The following is a 17907-nucleotide window of genomic DNA, read 5'->3' as shown; positions in this document are numbered from 1 at the left end:
TAAAAATGTAATTGTTTCTTGAATATATCAGATATATGGTAATAAAACGCAGAAGCAATATTCTGTTATTGGAATTTGAAATGTAGGCCACGTATAATTTATTTGATGCTCTTCTCTATCGGAATCAAAACGTAGAAAAAGTAAAACGCGATAAAAAAGTTAAAAGCAATATTAATAAGCAAAAAAACAAAAAAGATCACCTTCTTTCTTTCTTTCTCCCTCTTTTTCTCTTCGAGCTATCGAATAAACGTATAAATATAATACGATCTGCGAGGGAGACAGAATCGCAAACTCTCGCGGCGTTTCGCCCGCGAATAAATGTCACCACAATAAAGATCGAACGTGCTTATCGGGGGCGCAGGTACATATGATTCGAGGAGTCGACTGTGAAGAAAAACGAAGGGTTCACCGTCGCTGTCAATCACGATTTGTTGAGGGAAAAGCGTCTCGTAAAAAAAAACGATGGGGAATTCTGGCGAAGCTGAGGTGCCGAGATATATCGGCGCGCCAGCGCTGAACCTGTCGGACGGCCGGCGTTTCTTCGGCGCGTCGCGACGTCGGCAGTCGCGATTCGACCGGCGTCCGTAACGGCGGTGTCATACTTTATGCGAACGAACACTCGCCCGAGGAAAAACAAACCGCGGACAAGGCCGCGCAGGATTATTCTCAGAGTGAAGTCCCCACGTGCTCCCCCGTGCTCGCCTACATACACATGAGGAAGCTAAATAAAAAGCATTCCGTCAACACGAAAATTAAAAAATATCGGCTCGAATTGACATTTAAAAAATTATGCCGTGCCGTTCGCTTTGTTTCCGGTTGTTCGCTTTGTGAGTTTCGTGATTTCAAGCTCGTATACGCCTTAGTAATAAAGTAAGTGATAAGCGGGCTATCGTCCCGGTCGAAGCGAGCTTCCACAAGATAGATTGGAAATGTAGGAAGACCTATTACTTCAGTATATAAATCTTCAGTATAGGAATAGAAGCTATATATGTAATTTCCTTCGGCAACTCTTTGGAGGTGAAATTTCTAAATTGAATCGAAACAGAAGTTTCTTTCGCTTCTAAGTAAGAGAGGTCAATTTATTTGCGACAAACGAAACGGAACGGAAGAAAACTTAAATCGAAGAGAGAAAAAGAAGAAATTCTGCTTGCAGCAGAGCGAAACTTCATTAATCTCATGTGATGCCAATCGGCAGTGAAGGAGAAAGAAGGAACGTTCCGATTTCTTCGCTGCGGAAGAGAGTCTGCTTTCGCAAACGATCCAGAATGCTGAGGAGTGGACGACTTTCCAAGTTTGCGCGCATCAAGTGATCAGGATCGCGATGGCCCTCACGGCGGTGTCCATCCTGTCGAACGGCACTCACCTAAAAGCCAATCACGATGACGCCGTCCTGGCGTCGTCCTCGGAGTATTACGGAGAGTTCAACGACACGTACGAGGACATTCTGGAATCCTCGTTTATGTCGGCCGACTCGTATCGGGACTCTCTCTACGTGGTGATACCCGTGACCATAATTTACGCGGCGATCTTCCTCACGGGCATCGTCGGCAACGTGAGCACGTGCATCGTGATTGCGCGCAACAAGTCCATGCACACCGCCACGAACTATTATCTCTTTAGTCTGGCCGTGTCCGACCTGTTGCTGCTGGTGTCCGGCCTACCGGCGGAGATGTATATGGTCTGGTGTAAATACCCCTACATATTCGGGGAGGGTTTCTGCGTGCTGCGCGGCCTAGCCTCGGAGATGTCCACGAACGCGTCCGTCCTTACCATCGCCGCCTTCACCGTCGAGAGATACGTGGCGATCTGTCATCCCTTCCTCTCGCAGACTCTCTCGAACTTGTCTCGCGCGATTAAACTGATACTGGGGATATGGCTGGTGGCACTGTTGTTCGCGTTACCGCAGGCTCTGCAGTTCGGGGTGGTTCGGCACAACGACCACCCCGACATGGTGATGTGCACGGTCAAGAGAATTATCATCAACCATTCGTTCGAGGCGTCCACATTCCTGTTCTTCGTGATACCGATGTGCCTGATCACGTTTCTTTACGTGTTGATCGGCCTCAAGCTCAGAAAGTCGAACATGACTGTCCCGGGCAGAAGTGAATCGAGAAACTGCAGACATTACCCCGGAAGATCGTCCAGGAGAGTGTTGAAGATGCTGGGTGAGTTTTCTTTTTTTTTTTTTTTTTTTTTCTCGCGATATACTCCCTCTGTCCGTGTGTTGTGTTTTTAGTTCTTGTTTACGCATTTTTGTTAAAACATTAAAATGTAATAATTGAAAAAATACTTGTGAGTGAATAGCCAGAGTTCTGTTTCAGAGGCCAATTAATAGCATGGAACACTTTTAATCGTAAAATTAAATAAATTTAAAAACATTGTTTAATGATAGTTTATTAAAACAGAAACGCAGTCAATGATGAGCATCGATCGTTTCATGAATCATTTTGTATTTTTGTATGCAAATATGCTGAATAATCCAATAAACCGCAAATAATTATCTCTCTTGCAGTCGCAACGCGATAATGATCGCACGACTGCTCTTCTAAATGCAGATTATTATTTTATGATGAAATATTAAATGTCAACGTGCTATGATAATAGTAACTATTAAAATTGTTATTATTAAGAAATTAATAAATTAAAGCGCAGAATCACCTCTGCGTGCAAAAGATCGAAATATTCCTATAGTACATAATAAAAATTCCATTTGATTAAAGGAATTTAAAAAATTTAATAAAGGAATAATTGAATAATAAGTCGCACGGAATATCTATTTACATATAATTAAATAAACACAAACAATTAAATTAAATAAACACATCTCAAAATGTGAATTTTATTTTGTACAATGTACGAAATATTATCGCTAAAACTTTCACGGAAGAAATTCTTTAATCATGATTGAGTTTTAACATCTTGAAAACCGATTTTAATCATGGTCAAAATTTTGTTGAAAAATTGGGATGAGGCAGTAAACTTTATTTAGAATTGTTATTTAGAATTGTTCGATACCGCTACAAATATTACAAAATTAATATTAAACTTCTGGAGCATGCCTTATATCTAGACAACACAATATGCAAAAGGAGATTATTGTTAGGTCGATAGCGTTAGAGAACACAACAATGCACTCGCTACATCTGCATCACTTTCCAACCTGATTCTGTGATAGATTTCATTAATATTAAAAAATTATTAATATAAATGTATTTTATTATATATTTTTAATAAAATTCTAACAATTTTCTGTTAAATTGTATAAAACTTAAATATTAGAATTAATTTAATTTTTAATTAACTGTACATTAATTTTTAAAGAATTCTAATATTTAAAACTTGCGTTTTTTGTATAACATTACATATAAATGAAATGATCACACAAATGATTTTAGGATCATTGCCAATATTGCAATGATTCTAAAATAAAATAAAATAATAAATTATAAAATAAAACAATAAATCATAAAATAAAATAATAAAATAAATAATAAAATAAATTATAAAATAAAATAAAAATAAAATAATAAATTATAAATAAAAGCAATAAAATGATTATAAATAAATAACATTAATAAATCGATCAAAGTAATATAAATAATTTTAACTGTGTGTTTTGAAGATTAATCAAAATTCTACAAGAGAATATTAAGATCATGATAGCTTCTGAATTAAAGTAGAGTCAGATAGCTTTTAAAATTAAAGTGAATAGAATTAGCACGTTCAAGGTCGTAATTATACGTGCACGTAAACATGTAGTGATTATTCTATTTTAATTTCTGCGGCTTAGCTAATGTTAATGTTTATTGCGTAATTTTTACGCTTGTTCTTCTAGTTTAACTTTCAGCTTATTGTGATTATTAAATATCATTAAATATAACACTTACATATTATAATAAAATTAAAATTTTTATTTTTAAATGCATCTTAATTGCATTTTATGAAAAGTTTAAGGCTATAAAATTGTAAGTGTTAGACACGATAGGGCCCCAATATCTATCGAGTGGAATATCTATCGAAGAAATAATAAATAAAATAGCGCATATTCTCGCACAAATCAATCAATATCAAATTCGTTCTTAATAAAATTACTCGCACAGTTATCAATCTTTAACATTTGTCAAGCTGTCAACGCTCGATTTCCACAATGACAGCTATTTACGAAATACGCATTGGCAGTTGAGACATGCATGTTACAATTTCTATCATCCTTGAAAAAAAATTAATATTTAATTCTTTATAACGAATAAAATTATTTATATATTATTATTATTTAAAATTACAATTATTAATTTTCTTTACATTCGATTTCTCAAGATATTCGATTTCTATCAATACATGATAAGAAGTAAACACGGCATACACATAGCAATAACAAATTAATTAACATATGAAAATAGTAATAATGATTTAACTTGACATTTTTAAAAATAAATAATATTTTGCATGTAGATTAATATTTTACGAAGCATAATCTCGATGAGCGACTCATACAAATTTCATGACAAAGTTTTATTTTTTTTTTTAACTTTTAAGTTTTTAGTCTCACAAAGCAGATTTTTAATGATAAAAGAAATTATTTTTTTCCAGTCTTATAAATACATTAACTGAATTCAATGATAGAAGCTATTATTAAAACGCTTATACGTTTATATATATATTTTTTAATGTACTATGAGTCAACAATATATATCGATTGTTATGCGCACAAATTACACGTGAAAAAAATGGGAATAAAAAAAGAAAGCGCATGGTTGATCGTTTCGTTGTATGATTCGTTATACGAAGCGTATAATAGGCAGATAAACATCGTCCGAACTTATTCCGCAGTAAATGCATATCGGTATCTGTTATATATTTACGGTGTTGCATGTTGTGTTATTTCTCTGGGCAAATAGATTACATAGAAAGTTTATTTCTGTATTGAATGTGAAAACGCGATGCAAAAATTTATCGTGCCGTTATTTTTGCGCAATCAATACTTTTTTATTGAATGCTGGATTGCTATTTAATTCATACCAGAATTATTTATACAGTAAAGCTGAAATATACGCGATCATTAATCGATCGTCAACGAATAGTTGAATTTATTTTTATGTTTTCTACGTGCAGAGTATAATATTATTACACAGGATTAATATTATTTGTTTATTTAAATTTCTATTATTATATATTTCACCAATATAGATGTAGCATAACTTCATGTAATCCAATATTCGGCATTCACTATTTTAAAACTTTGATAAAGATCGTGTTCAAGTTCAGTAAATTGAAATTCATATTCTTTTTTTATTATGTACATACATTTTTGAACGGATGACAATACCATATTCGTGTCTTGTCTCCGAGAAATTTTGTATTTATGTCAATGTATATATTTAGTATTTTCAATGGAATTCTCTTTTTCTCTCTTTTAATATTGCTTGTTTATATTTCAAAATCTGTATATTTGTTTCAAAATATAGATTATGTTTTATTTATAAAAAAATGAATTTCTCTTTTCATATTCTCATTATATGCTTTTACTTGATTTTTTTTTAAATTAAGAAATTAAATTATAACCGTATATATATATATATATATATATATATATATATATTTTTTTTTTAGAAAAATCAAAATAAGGAATTTTATATTTATTTACGGAATTTTTATTTTTCAACAAGAAGTTAATTTTTAATTAATAAAAATGTTTCATGCGTGAACTACAATTTAAGACTGCGAGTTGCCATCGAGAGCGGAACAGTAAATTTAAGGTAACATTTCAAATTTGACTCAATGCATTGAGTCGACACATACGCGATACTTCAAGTAAATTGCGTGTAAACGAATTTAAAATAGAACATCTCACCGAGAATGTGGCATACTAAAGTAGTTTATTTACATACAACTTTGAATACTGTACGAATAAGAATAATGTAACATTGTGTCAGATTAGGAGTAATCCTACTTTAAAATCATAAGAGAGAGAAAAATATATCGATCTGTTTTAAAAATTACAAAATATTGAACCATTACTAATCAATCAATATGATTGAATTTTGCCCGTTGCATTGCCTCTTTCTGCATGTTTCGGATATTACTCTCAAATTGTTTTGTAAATTCCTTCTGCTTGCTGTGCGATTGCCTTTGATCATTTTAAAATCCGAAACAAAAATCCGAACAATTTAACGTCGAAGTATTCGAAGTCTTATTCAAATTGTCCGATCATTGGAAAATTCCGAGCACTACAAGATGTACCACATATATAAACACATGTATAGACACACACACACGTATAGAAATTGTTACGCTTTAATCTTGCACGTGAGTATGCTTTAATCAACCTAACTTCTCTTCGAATCCGAATAAATAAAGCAATCAACATGATGGATGCACTGTAATCATACGTGAATAACATGAAAAATACTATGTTACATCCGCATTACGATGGACGGATGAGGACGAATTTAATTTCGTTTTACTGTCATGTGAAAAATTAAAGCCAACAATTCTACAGACTGCGTTAGTCCATATTCTTTCATGGAGAATTGAAACGGTTGCTTGAATGGGAAACAAATACATCGAGAAAAGTATGAAAAATCCAAATGCGATTGACCAAGTGTGATTGATTTTTGATGGGGTTTTCTCTTGGATTGTAAAAATTATAAAATTATAAATTATTATAATATTTAGAGAAGTAAACTTCTCTATGACGATCATGAAAAATCCTTTTAATCGTTTGTCATATATCTTAGCATTTGTATATTGGTATTTTGTAAGCGATATATCCGATAGAATAAAAATTTCATGCATGTGCATATAAAATTTATTTGCGATAAAATAATATTTGCAATGAGATAACTAAAATGATGCATGTGTATACAGCTTTATCTGTCCTTGCACACCCTTGAACACGTAATGTCCTCGTTAAACGTAAGGGTTAACGTAACAGAAATGTCTTTCTATGGCCGCGTTTATCATTCGATCACGTGTCGATGAGGTATCTTCTAGTAAACGCGGTCAACTTGCAATTATTCGAGCGAAGACACACGCTGAGCGAGAGAAATTATATTTTGTATGTCGATACAGCATCGAAAGCTTCACCCACCCAATTAACTTTTCCATTCTGTTCATCACTGAGAAGTACCTCTCCCATGACAGACACGAAAATAAAAAAGTCAACCAGTTGTGTTAAAGATAAACCTAATTAGAACGTCCAAGTAAAATATCTAATCAAATATCGATCATAACTTTCGACGTGACAATCACTCACGTACATCGAGAGGAGAATGTAGAAATAAGAAGAAGAGCACTCCTAAAAGTTTACGGTGATTTTCTCGATTTTTTTTGTTCATTTATTTTATCCAATTTTATCCATCAAACTTTCTTTTCTCCATAAAACTCTATCAAAGTCACGCGAAGTGTACAATTCTGTCAAAGTCCCCGCTCGAAAAGAACGGCCGTAGTGATTATCGGAAGGCGTATTTAGGGAATAATCGCCGATGATCGATAGGAATGTAACGACAATGCATTAAGACATCGCGTCCAAGATGTCGTAAACGCTTTGCAGAATTTCCCGCGCTGTAACACCTGCCAGATGCTAACAACGCCAGGCCAATTCCATTATATTATTTTATCGTAATGTAATTTACGAGTACATGTTAAATAATATATCGATACGTGAAATAAATATGTTAAATAAAATATCAATATCAATATATAGTAGCTTATAAAAGATTGTTTGGAAGAAGCTCGCGCCATAAGTTGCAATTAGTCCGTCTATCGACAAATCTCGGCAAAAATACTAAACTTTTATTCAGTAACATTCCTAACAAAGTGCGAAAAGCAGTTATCCTCAGTATCAGACTACTCACTTTTAATTAAACTTTTGATTAAACTGTTTGACTGAAATAGGATTAATTATCTATAGTTTACACTGAATAGTTACATTATCATTACATTGTATACACGATAATGTTACATTTTATATACGTATCTGTGATTTGACAACATATTTATGATGGGCAAATGTGTTTAAAGCGATGATAAAAAAAATGTGCGACAAGATCGCTCCATTATGATATTAATCCATCAAGAACAAACAGCCACTATATCTGATAATGGTATTTCGTTGGTGGTAAGCTCGTTTATTATTAAGTACAGAGACCGAATGTCCGTCATACTCTAATCGAACATAATCTAATGTGGACATATCCGACAGTGTAATGGCAAATTCATTCCGTTGAATGCACATACGTTATTGACCATTTCAATTGATTGATTGAATTTCTATGATAGATATAAATTAGCCCATTACAAATGAGCCTATTCATTAATTTCTCGAAAGTAAATATTATTACTTCGCATTCTGTCGTTGTAAATCGGCTAATTATCTATCGCGAAAAAAATAAAAATCGTTACATCTGACGCGTACGCAGTATGTAAGTATATTCGTTAAGGTATATTCGATAAAGTATATTCGTTATTCTTGTTGCAAATAATACGATTTCTTCGATGTTTCTGTTTAAGAAAATCGACGCGCGTATCGGCGTGTTGTAGAAAACAGAGCATAATTCATGATGATCGTACGACCGTCGATACGACATATTTTTCGTGCAATTTGAATATTCAATGCACGTTCTTGTGTTTTTTCATACCACCGATCGGTAGTTGGGAAATAGGGGAGGGAGGTGTCGCTGGGAAGAAGACGAATCTATGTCCCCACGATAAATCGTCGTCAGTTTCCGGTAATAGTGAGAAGGATGAATTGCGGAAGGACGCGGCGAAAGAAGATCAGTTGTGGTAAACGGAAGAGAAGACACTCCGGATGTTTTTCCAAGATATCACGTGGGGCTATGAAGAATGTTCATTTTTTTCGGTTCAAGGGATCGAAATGTTCGGTCACGTAAAATTCTTAGCTCTCGAAGTTGACGCTTCGCGAAAGCAATGTTTAATTTAGTAGCTTGAGTTTCCTGCCGAGAGAAAAAGCGGATTATAAACATAAATTTTTTTAAAGAAAATTAAAGATGTTATTTAATAATATATATACATACATATTTGATAACTATTCAGTTTTTGATCTTATATATATATATATATATATATATATATATTTATAAATATATTTTATATATTTTTTATCTTTTTCTTCAATAACATGTGATTCGCTTCAATCAGCACACAATTCGACATTGAAGCTAATATCTATGTTAATTTGTTATTTTTGTGTACATATATCTGTGCTGCAGATTTGTAATGATGTTTCATTTCATTCAAGTTTATTTCCTAAGAAAAACAAAAGTACAAAATATATATGATATGTAATGAAGAAGAAACAATTAACGCGGAATCTCAAAAATGGAAATAAGGACTCCGCAGTTTAATTCCGATCGATATCTCTGAGATGAAAACAAAATATACGGAATCGATACAATGTTACAAGTTAGTTGAGAAAGAAAACGTAAAGGAAATAAATGGAATGTATTTTGATGAATCTCACTCTCCATCCTCGTAATGTCTTCACAGACGAATGGGCCTCTTACGATGACGATTTTTTCAACAGTATTTTTTTTTATTATTATCGTTTTTATTACATGGCGTAGGTAATAAAGATCGCTTTCTTCTATGATGATTGATCCATCAATAAACTGTTATTATTATTTGCACCAACATAATACATACATTGGAGATTGATTATTCTTTCAAAAAAAAAATAAAATCTTTTGTTACGAGATATAATTAACTTCAATAATTATTGAAATCTCCATGAAATTAGTCAAGATTTATAGAGAGAGAGAGAGATTAAGATCTATACCAATAGAGATGAAAGATAACAAATATGCATACAAATGCTTATATACATAATGTCTTTAATTACTTCACTAAATGGGATGAATCGTTTTATCATCATTATCCATTACTGATATTTTAATGAAGCTCGCATTGGAAAATTACAATTCAGATATATATTTATAATATAATCCATGACAACAGATATATATTTTTCGCGTCATTCACACGTGTCGCGTATCATACATCTGACCTGATCAATAGTAGTTCATTGCATTCAAGCAGCTGACAATGCAAAAATCCATAAGTTTTAGCTTATTGCATTTGCTTTGCATATATTGTAACAATATACAAAAAGGTAATATAAGATAAAGAGTAATAAAGGAATACTTTTTCAAGTAGAAAATGCATGATTTAATCCGTTTTTTTCTTTAACTATTCTTTTTAATTGTTAAGGATTAAATCTAATAAATAAATAATTAAAGAATTAAAAATAATTTTACACTATATTAAATTGTTTACATTCACACTTTATTAAATTTTTCAATTTTAGATGTAAATTATTTAATGATAATACTGCGTTTGTATACGTAACGAGAAATATTCGTATATTACGCTACTAGCAAAAAAAAAAAAAACAAACTTGTTTCTTCATCAAGATAATGCTCATTAATTTCGTATTATGTAAATAAGCTGTATGTTCATTACATATGTCTCATTTATTAATTACTTTACATAAAAAGATCGTACTTTTCTATAAATATAAAATTTAATTATTCAGCAAGCTACATCGCAAATTATTATTTAAAGTACGGACCACTTGCTTTGTCTTGCCTTATAAAATAATAATCAACGAAATAACACAGTTCAAAAATTTTTATATAAATAATGTCTAATGTAAGCTTGTGGAATCGTACTATCCAGCCATTATGCTTCAGTGTATCTCGAATGCATTTGTATCGTGTTGACAATGTAAATTCTGTCTACACAAGTTTAATAAGGTCAGCCCTTCAACATACGTGTTTCATCACGATGTGCTTTCTCACACCATTAACAGTTACAATTACCAAACTTTCTGTAAACTTCAACTATTCTCGATAAGATCTAATGTTAATTTTACATTAAGCATAATAAATTCAATTGAAAACAAGAATGCATATTAATCATAAATGACGTAAAGTATTGCGCAAAGAACGCCGAACATTTGTCACATAATCATAACTTTTTTCCTCTCACGAAAAAGCGTGGGGACAAATAAAACGGATTGAAAATTGATTGCGTTGGGGATATCTTTTACTTCCTGTTTTCTGATACATCATGCGAACCAAATATTTAAAATCTATAAACCTTATTGCAATATCGCTAAAATAGATATTGCTACTAAGTAAAGACTCTCTCCAATCAAAAATACGAGACTAATAAGTAGTAATAATTAAAAATAAATAAATTCGAAGTAACAATATTAAAATTGTTATATGTGGGAAAATGTTTGAAAAATGTCAACAAAAAAAACAAGAAATTTAACTGAATTATAATATGAACAATAAAAAACAGGGAAGGAAGTCATGGAAATGATGTAAGCGGATCTACTCTAAAAAATTAGAAAATAAGTAGACGTCGCCTAAAGAACTAGGTCACCTTAATTATTTGATTTAATGACTTTAAATGGCTTTCTTTTCATTTACATTTTGATAACTTAATTAAAAATATCTTATTTAATTAAGAAATTTATTAATATTATTATTTTTTTAAATATACTATTTGCGACATAAGTCTAAATATTATGTTCTTACAAAACAAATTTTATTTTTGTAAAAACAGAATTATTTTCTACCAAAAAAATATTATTTTGCAATATTAATTTGCTTATATGTCAATTCTGCACATGATAACTGTATCTCACTTTCACTGCATCTTTATTTTCTCTGTCTGTTATAATAAACCATAAAAAAATCGGAAAGAGAAGAAGTTATATTGCAAAATTGCATAATATCACAATTATGCACTATTACTCCTAACGATACTTGCACGAAATAACGGACAAGTAAATATAATATGATATAACAACATCATGATAAGAATAATTACGTATAAGCGCCACTTATCGTATAAAGATTTTCCTTCACATGGTAATTGAGCAGTTCAAAGTTCGAAACATAATTTGCAAAGGAAAATACGCAGATCGGAAAAATCCAGAAACCACAATAGACGTTTTCTTCCTCAATATCCCATTTTATCCAATATTCATTAAAATTTATTCAAGATATATAAATTTACAATTTACAATTTACAATTAAAAAACTTGTTATGCGTATGACTGTTGACTGAAATTTATAACAAGTCCATTATATTAATCGCTTCAGATACTTACTAAGAATTTATGTAAATTTTTTAAATTATAGTAATTAAATAATTTAATTGTTTATAAAGTCCCTTTTTTATGAGTCCGTTTTTTTCTTTGTGGGCAAAATGTAGAAAATTTCTTGTTTTATAAATTTAAACATATAATATGTTAATATTTTTAAAATTATTTTGATATATATATATAATAATTATTATATTAATTTATTTAATTATAAATATTTATTTAATTATAAAATTATAAGTAAATTATAAAATTTTTAATTATAATTAATTAATTCTTGAATTTTTAATTGTTACATGATTTTATATACATATTATGATAATATATATATTTTATATTTGTTATAATTGTTGTATAACTTCAAAGTATCAATTGTATCAGTTTTGACGAAACAAAAACATAAACTTTGACATTTAATCTCTGTTACAATTGATTCTGTGGTATAATAAAGAAAAATATAATCTGACACAACTACAGATCGTATTACGCGAAATATTCTGTTATTTTGTTATAAATAATACAATTATTTTAGCGAATAATTTTCGGGGCACAAGAAAATGTGCCGACCCAGATTCATTAAATTTACACGAGTGAATAGTCGCATTCTATCGATACGATAGTTCTTTGTAAAAACGTAAAAAAGGATCGGTGACAACGTCGTAATTATAAATATAAGTAAAAATAATATTCTTATCATTATCCAGAATATATGTATCTGCTTTTAAATTTCAATTTAATAAACATATGAGATCGTGATGTACGCAATATGCTAGTACGACAAATCAAATCGTTTTATTAAAATTAAAAAAAGCTTTTAATTACTAGATTTATGAATTTTTGCTGATCGGAAAATTACAATTACAATTCACTGTAATATTTCGTTCGCGTAAAAAACGATGATATTTCGCTCCATAAAAATGCACAAGCCATTAATGCGATGGAAAATGCACCGGTCATTCTGCGACACGCTTTAATAATAACATAGTTAAACAGAAGTTCAAAGTACCACATCGCGGTCTACGTTGGCAATTTCCGCTAAAAAAAGCAGCATTGCGTACTGTAATAAATACAGTAATTTAGTAAATTGAAATCGAATTTTATTAACAAAAATTCCTTTTACCAATGCGTTAATTCGTCAGATCTCTCTTAATGAAAGTAATTAATCTCGCTTTGATATTTTCGTATTATTCCGCGCTCAGTTATCGCTGATTCACGCACAAGAGATCTTTAATCTCACAAATGTTAATTTTAATTAAATTAAATTAAATTTATCCAATTAAATCCGAATTAAATTTATCTAATGCCATTTCATTTCTGCTATCGAAAGTAAAATATATTTATGCGGCATGTATTCATTGTGCACTTAGTGCATATTTATAGCGTGCGAAAGCAGTGGAACTTTTTAGATATGCCAAATGTCTTTCATGCCTTTCCGACGTACGTTCCTGACCGTGACATTTGATTCGATACGATTATTAATCTTAACCATTTGACGTGACTTAGACGTACATTTTCAAAATCATTACGATTAAAAACGCATTAAATTTATTAATGTCTGTGTTCAAGCAACTTAATTGTCTTATGATGATCTACTATTTAAAAAAGAAATAACTAGTAAGAATAACACTGATGAGTCTATTTGTTACAAAGATGGAAGACAATTAAAGAGTAATAGTTCTCAGTATTGTTACTTAGAAAAACATTTGTTACAGTCGCAGTCGTGATAGCGTTCTTCATTTGTTGGGCTCCATTTCATGTACAACGATTGATCGCCATATATGGAACTAATACAGAGGATCACATCACATCGAACGGCCCGTGGATGGAATTTATTTATCTTCTAATGACCTACGTGTCAGGTGTTTTCTATTACGTATCCACAACGATCAATCCGATCCTTTACAACATCATGTCGAACAAATTTCGCATGGCGTTTATGGTAAGCATAACAAAGATCTAATGTTCCGCAAAAAAATTAAAATTCAATTATAGTAAAACACTTTATTTAAATTGTACATTTTTAAGCAGTTGTTTTTAAGCAGCATATTTTGAAAAATATATCTAAAAATACACGTTTGTTTGAAGCTTATCATGGAATAGAGTTTATCGTGGAACAGATATTGGTATATTGAAGGAACATATTATAGACATAATAATTTTTTAATAGACACAATAATTTAAAAAAAAAATGTTAAACTTATATAGAGTGTTTCAGAAATAAATCTCTAAACTTTAAGAATATTTTTACTTATAAGAATAAAAACAAAATCTACGTATAAATGAGTCCAGAAACGCTTTTTTCCAAATTATAAATATTTTTTTATGTATGATAAACAATTGATTTCCTTTCGAATTAATATATATTTCGCATCGACATCTCACGTGGATTATTTTTCTATTTATCATTTTCTATTAAAAGCTCGCACATTCTCCCGATTTAAACCCCTTGGATTTTATTTATAGAGATAAGATTCTCATTTACTCCTGTTGTTATTATGGAAATACTCTGAAATTATATTACCACTTTATGTGATAATTTACAAAATACTTCGAGAATTTTTAAACATCTTTGACAATTCATAAAACATCGACGTAACACATGCATTGATGCGGAAGAAAAACAATTTTAGCAATTGAAAAGTTTGTTGTAAATAAAAAGTTTACATTTTGGAAAGGAAGTCTTTCCAAATTCACGTTTATATTTAATTTTTTTCATCCTTACAGTAAGTAGAATAAGCTTTTAAAGTTTGGTGGCCTATTTTTTAAACACTCTATATATCTTAATAAAATATTAGGTAACCTTCTCCTTTTTTTTACGCTCTTGTACATATACGTACATTGTTGTCCGTCCAGTGAAAGTACAGTAAGACGTAATGTACTCGTTAGAAATGAATCCAGTCTGCTCTATTCCAGGAAACATTAGCGAAGAGCTTCAGACTCTCTGGATTGCCAGCACGTAACGAGCAACGATCCTATTCCAGCCTGTCACGGTCCCAGCAAAGAACCATCGGGGGCTCCAGGATAGTGGGAACTGGTGGAGGATCCGGCATAATCGCCGACAGCATGGAAGGTTCGGGGAATTCCGCCTCGGTGGAAGAGGGCCAGAAGCAACCCATAAATAATCCCGAAAGTCCACCGGTGACCACCAGCGTTCTGGGCATACCTCGGACGAGCTCGGTGCGAAGTGGACACGCCAGAGAAACGAGGAACAACAACGACGTCCTGTCGTCGAAAAAACACAGCCAGCGGTCGCTGATCAACGAGCATCGCAAGGATCGGTCGATTCGCAGAAATCAGGAGGCCTCGTGGATAAAGAGAACGAGATATAAGAACGTGTCCAATATCGATGATTCTGAGAAGAAATGGTGGAGATTCCTGAAGTGGTTGCCCGGCCTAAGAGTCCTCAGATTTCCCAAAGGTTCGACCGTGCCCGAGGATCGCGTGTTCGACGAAGCCGGGAATCCCCGCGAGGAACTGTCGATGACGATGTGGAACGTCCACGATAACAACGAGCAGCGACCTGTATAGAACATCCGTGGGTGTTTCCGCGATTCGAGATCTTCGAAAAGACTGATTTTTTTTCTTCAATCCTGTAATAACGATGATGCGCAAAGCCATTGTCACACTACGTATTACGCGATTCACGTCCGTAATACGTAGTGTGACAGCGGCTTAACGTTATTATCCGATGATCTGATTGAGTAATGGCGTCGTATGATCTTTCGACCACGGCAGCGACCACGATCAGTAAGTTTGAAAAATAGAAAAGACTGATGTGTGACATTTGTAACTCCGACTCATGATTAATTTAAAAACATACTTAATGTGTGTCCGACAAATATAAGAGATAGAGATACCACTAAAAAAAAAACCCATAAAGTTAACCCTCTAATTTATATTTGCCAAACGAGTTTTGTGCAATTTTATATAATTACTCTGGATGCTGGCATCCGATGTTTTGACAAAATCTAATAAATCCGTAGCATCGAAGAAGTAAACATGTCAGAAATATTGCGACCATTACGCGTGTATCGTAGTAACTCAATATATAAATCAAATAGCATAGTGCAATCCGATTCATATCTTTCTGAAATGCATTCAAGCACGCATCGATCATCAGAGAGAGATTTTTTTCCATCGAGAGAAATAAATTCAATTTATTGAAATTTTTTCGAATGATAAACACAAGTGCATGAATCATATTACGCGAGTTATGCTCTTTAATTTTGCAAATTCTTGTGTTTTTTTTTATATTTAAGATGTATTATATATATATTTAATTAATTATATATGTGTGCTGTTATTACAAACAAGATAATGTGGAACTTTATTTTGGAAAATGTTAGAAAATTGACTCGAGATTTTAATATCATAACTTTTGACTTTAGTTCTAAATTTTTTCTCTTTGTCTACTCGTTTTTAAGTGAAAAAATAATAAAGTGCCAAAATTCTTAATATCGCAAATATCGTGTGTAGATAATTATTATCGAATATTGTATATAGCCGTTTTTAACAATTGAATTGATTGCGATTATTTAAAACATATACAATGCATAATATATAATATACGCTTAAAATAAGTATGAAGTCAAGTAGAAGCGATTATTTCGAATAACCCAGTTTTATGGACGTATCAAGCGTCTTAAAACACATCGCGTGTACACGATTTCGGCATTGCGTGCTATAAATTGCACAAGCTACAACGATATTAATTTCTAAATAAAAGTTAAGTCTCTTACCTGTAAATTCATTCCCTGTGGAAATGTGGTATAAATAATTATTTCAACCGGCCTGATTGAATTGATACAAACCGCATGTTGAATTTACTGCAGATTCAAATTTACGAATGTTACAGAGGCAGATATTATTGCAGAATGTAATATTGTAGAGTACAATTCAATGTAAGATACCAATGTGATTCTTCTCACATCGATTGGATTTTTATAATGTGATGTTATTTGTTATGCAAATAATACAATTATAAATTATTAATTGTAAAATTCTCCATTTATTTTTATTCGCATACTGGATGTCTTACTGGATGTCACTAAACGTATGTATCTCGATATTTTTAAGTATCGATGTTTTTGATAATTACAATTATAGACACCTGTAATGTGTCTGAAAATTTATATCGGATTCTTTATTTCTCTTCTCTCCCTGAACTGATCGTGAATTAGTTTCCTTTAAATGATAAAATTAATTAATTCTAAGTTAAACTCCGATTTTTATTTTTTATTTACATAGCGCACTGTCTATAATTTCTCTAAATATTATGATTGTATATGTATTTTTGTATCGCATCCTTGAAAATTATTTCGGGGGTTTCAGCGAAGTCATAAAGGTAAAATTACCTTTCATATTTTGACAGTTGAGCAGAAATATGTTTGAGTTGGCAGCAAATAGTTTTCTAAAACCGTACATGGATAATTCCGTAGAAAATTCATTCTATGATGCATATCTAAATTATTTGGAATGATGTTTAAGAAATATATAACGTATTGCTATAATTTAATTGTTAAATAGTTAAAACATATTGCATAATGCACAATAAATATATGTGCAAGAAATCTGAAATTTGCATAATACAATTAATTTTATATTATTATAGAGTTTTCTTTTATACATTTATCCTTTTTGTATAAAATTCGCTGTGTTTCGTGATACATTGGTAGTGTACATAACAAAAAAATGCAGAAAAAAAATAGTTTGTTTTCTTGAAAAAAAAAATAAAATTAAAACATTTTATTTTCATCAATAAAGAAATATAG

General features: G+C 31.4%; 1 protein-coding gene across 2 annotated transcripts; it reads left to right on the top strand.

Annotated features, from left to right (window-relative positions):
* Window positions 1-541: 541 nt before the first annotated feature.
* LOC105422671 (pyrokinin-1 receptor) lies at window positions 542-17268 on the top strand. 2 transcript variants are annotated; one of them, XM_089080948.1, is made up of 3 exons: window positions 542-2165; window positions 13849-14075; window positions 15035-17268. In XM_089080948.1, exons 1-3 carry the CDS (start codon window positions 1322-1324, stop codon window positions 15662-15664), a joined length of 1701 nt encoding a protein of 566 aa, XP_088937074.1. In that variant the 5' UTR covers window positions 542-1321; the 3' UTR covers window positions 15665-17268. The 2 variants fall into 2 exon arrangements, with proteins under 2 accessions (XP_088937074.1, XP_088937075.1); XM_089080949.1 differs by having other exon boundaries at window positions 544-2165; window positions 15050-17268.
* The last annotated feature ends 639 nt before the right edge of the window (window positions 17269-17907 follow it).

This window comes from Pogonomyrmex barbatus, unplaced genomic scaffold (assembly GCF_055798465.1).
Source record: "Pogonomyrmex barbatus isolate J1 unplaced genomic scaffold, ASM5579846v1 scaffold4, whole genome shotgun sequence".
In the NCBI taxonomy this organism is placed as follows: domain Eukaryota; kingdom Metazoa; phylum Arthropoda; class Insecta; order Hymenoptera; family Formicidae; genus Pogonomyrmex; species Pogonomyrmex barbatus.
The sequence above is the reverse complement of the archived record's forward strand: the minus strand, read 5'-3'. Positions and strand labels throughout refer to the sequence as shown.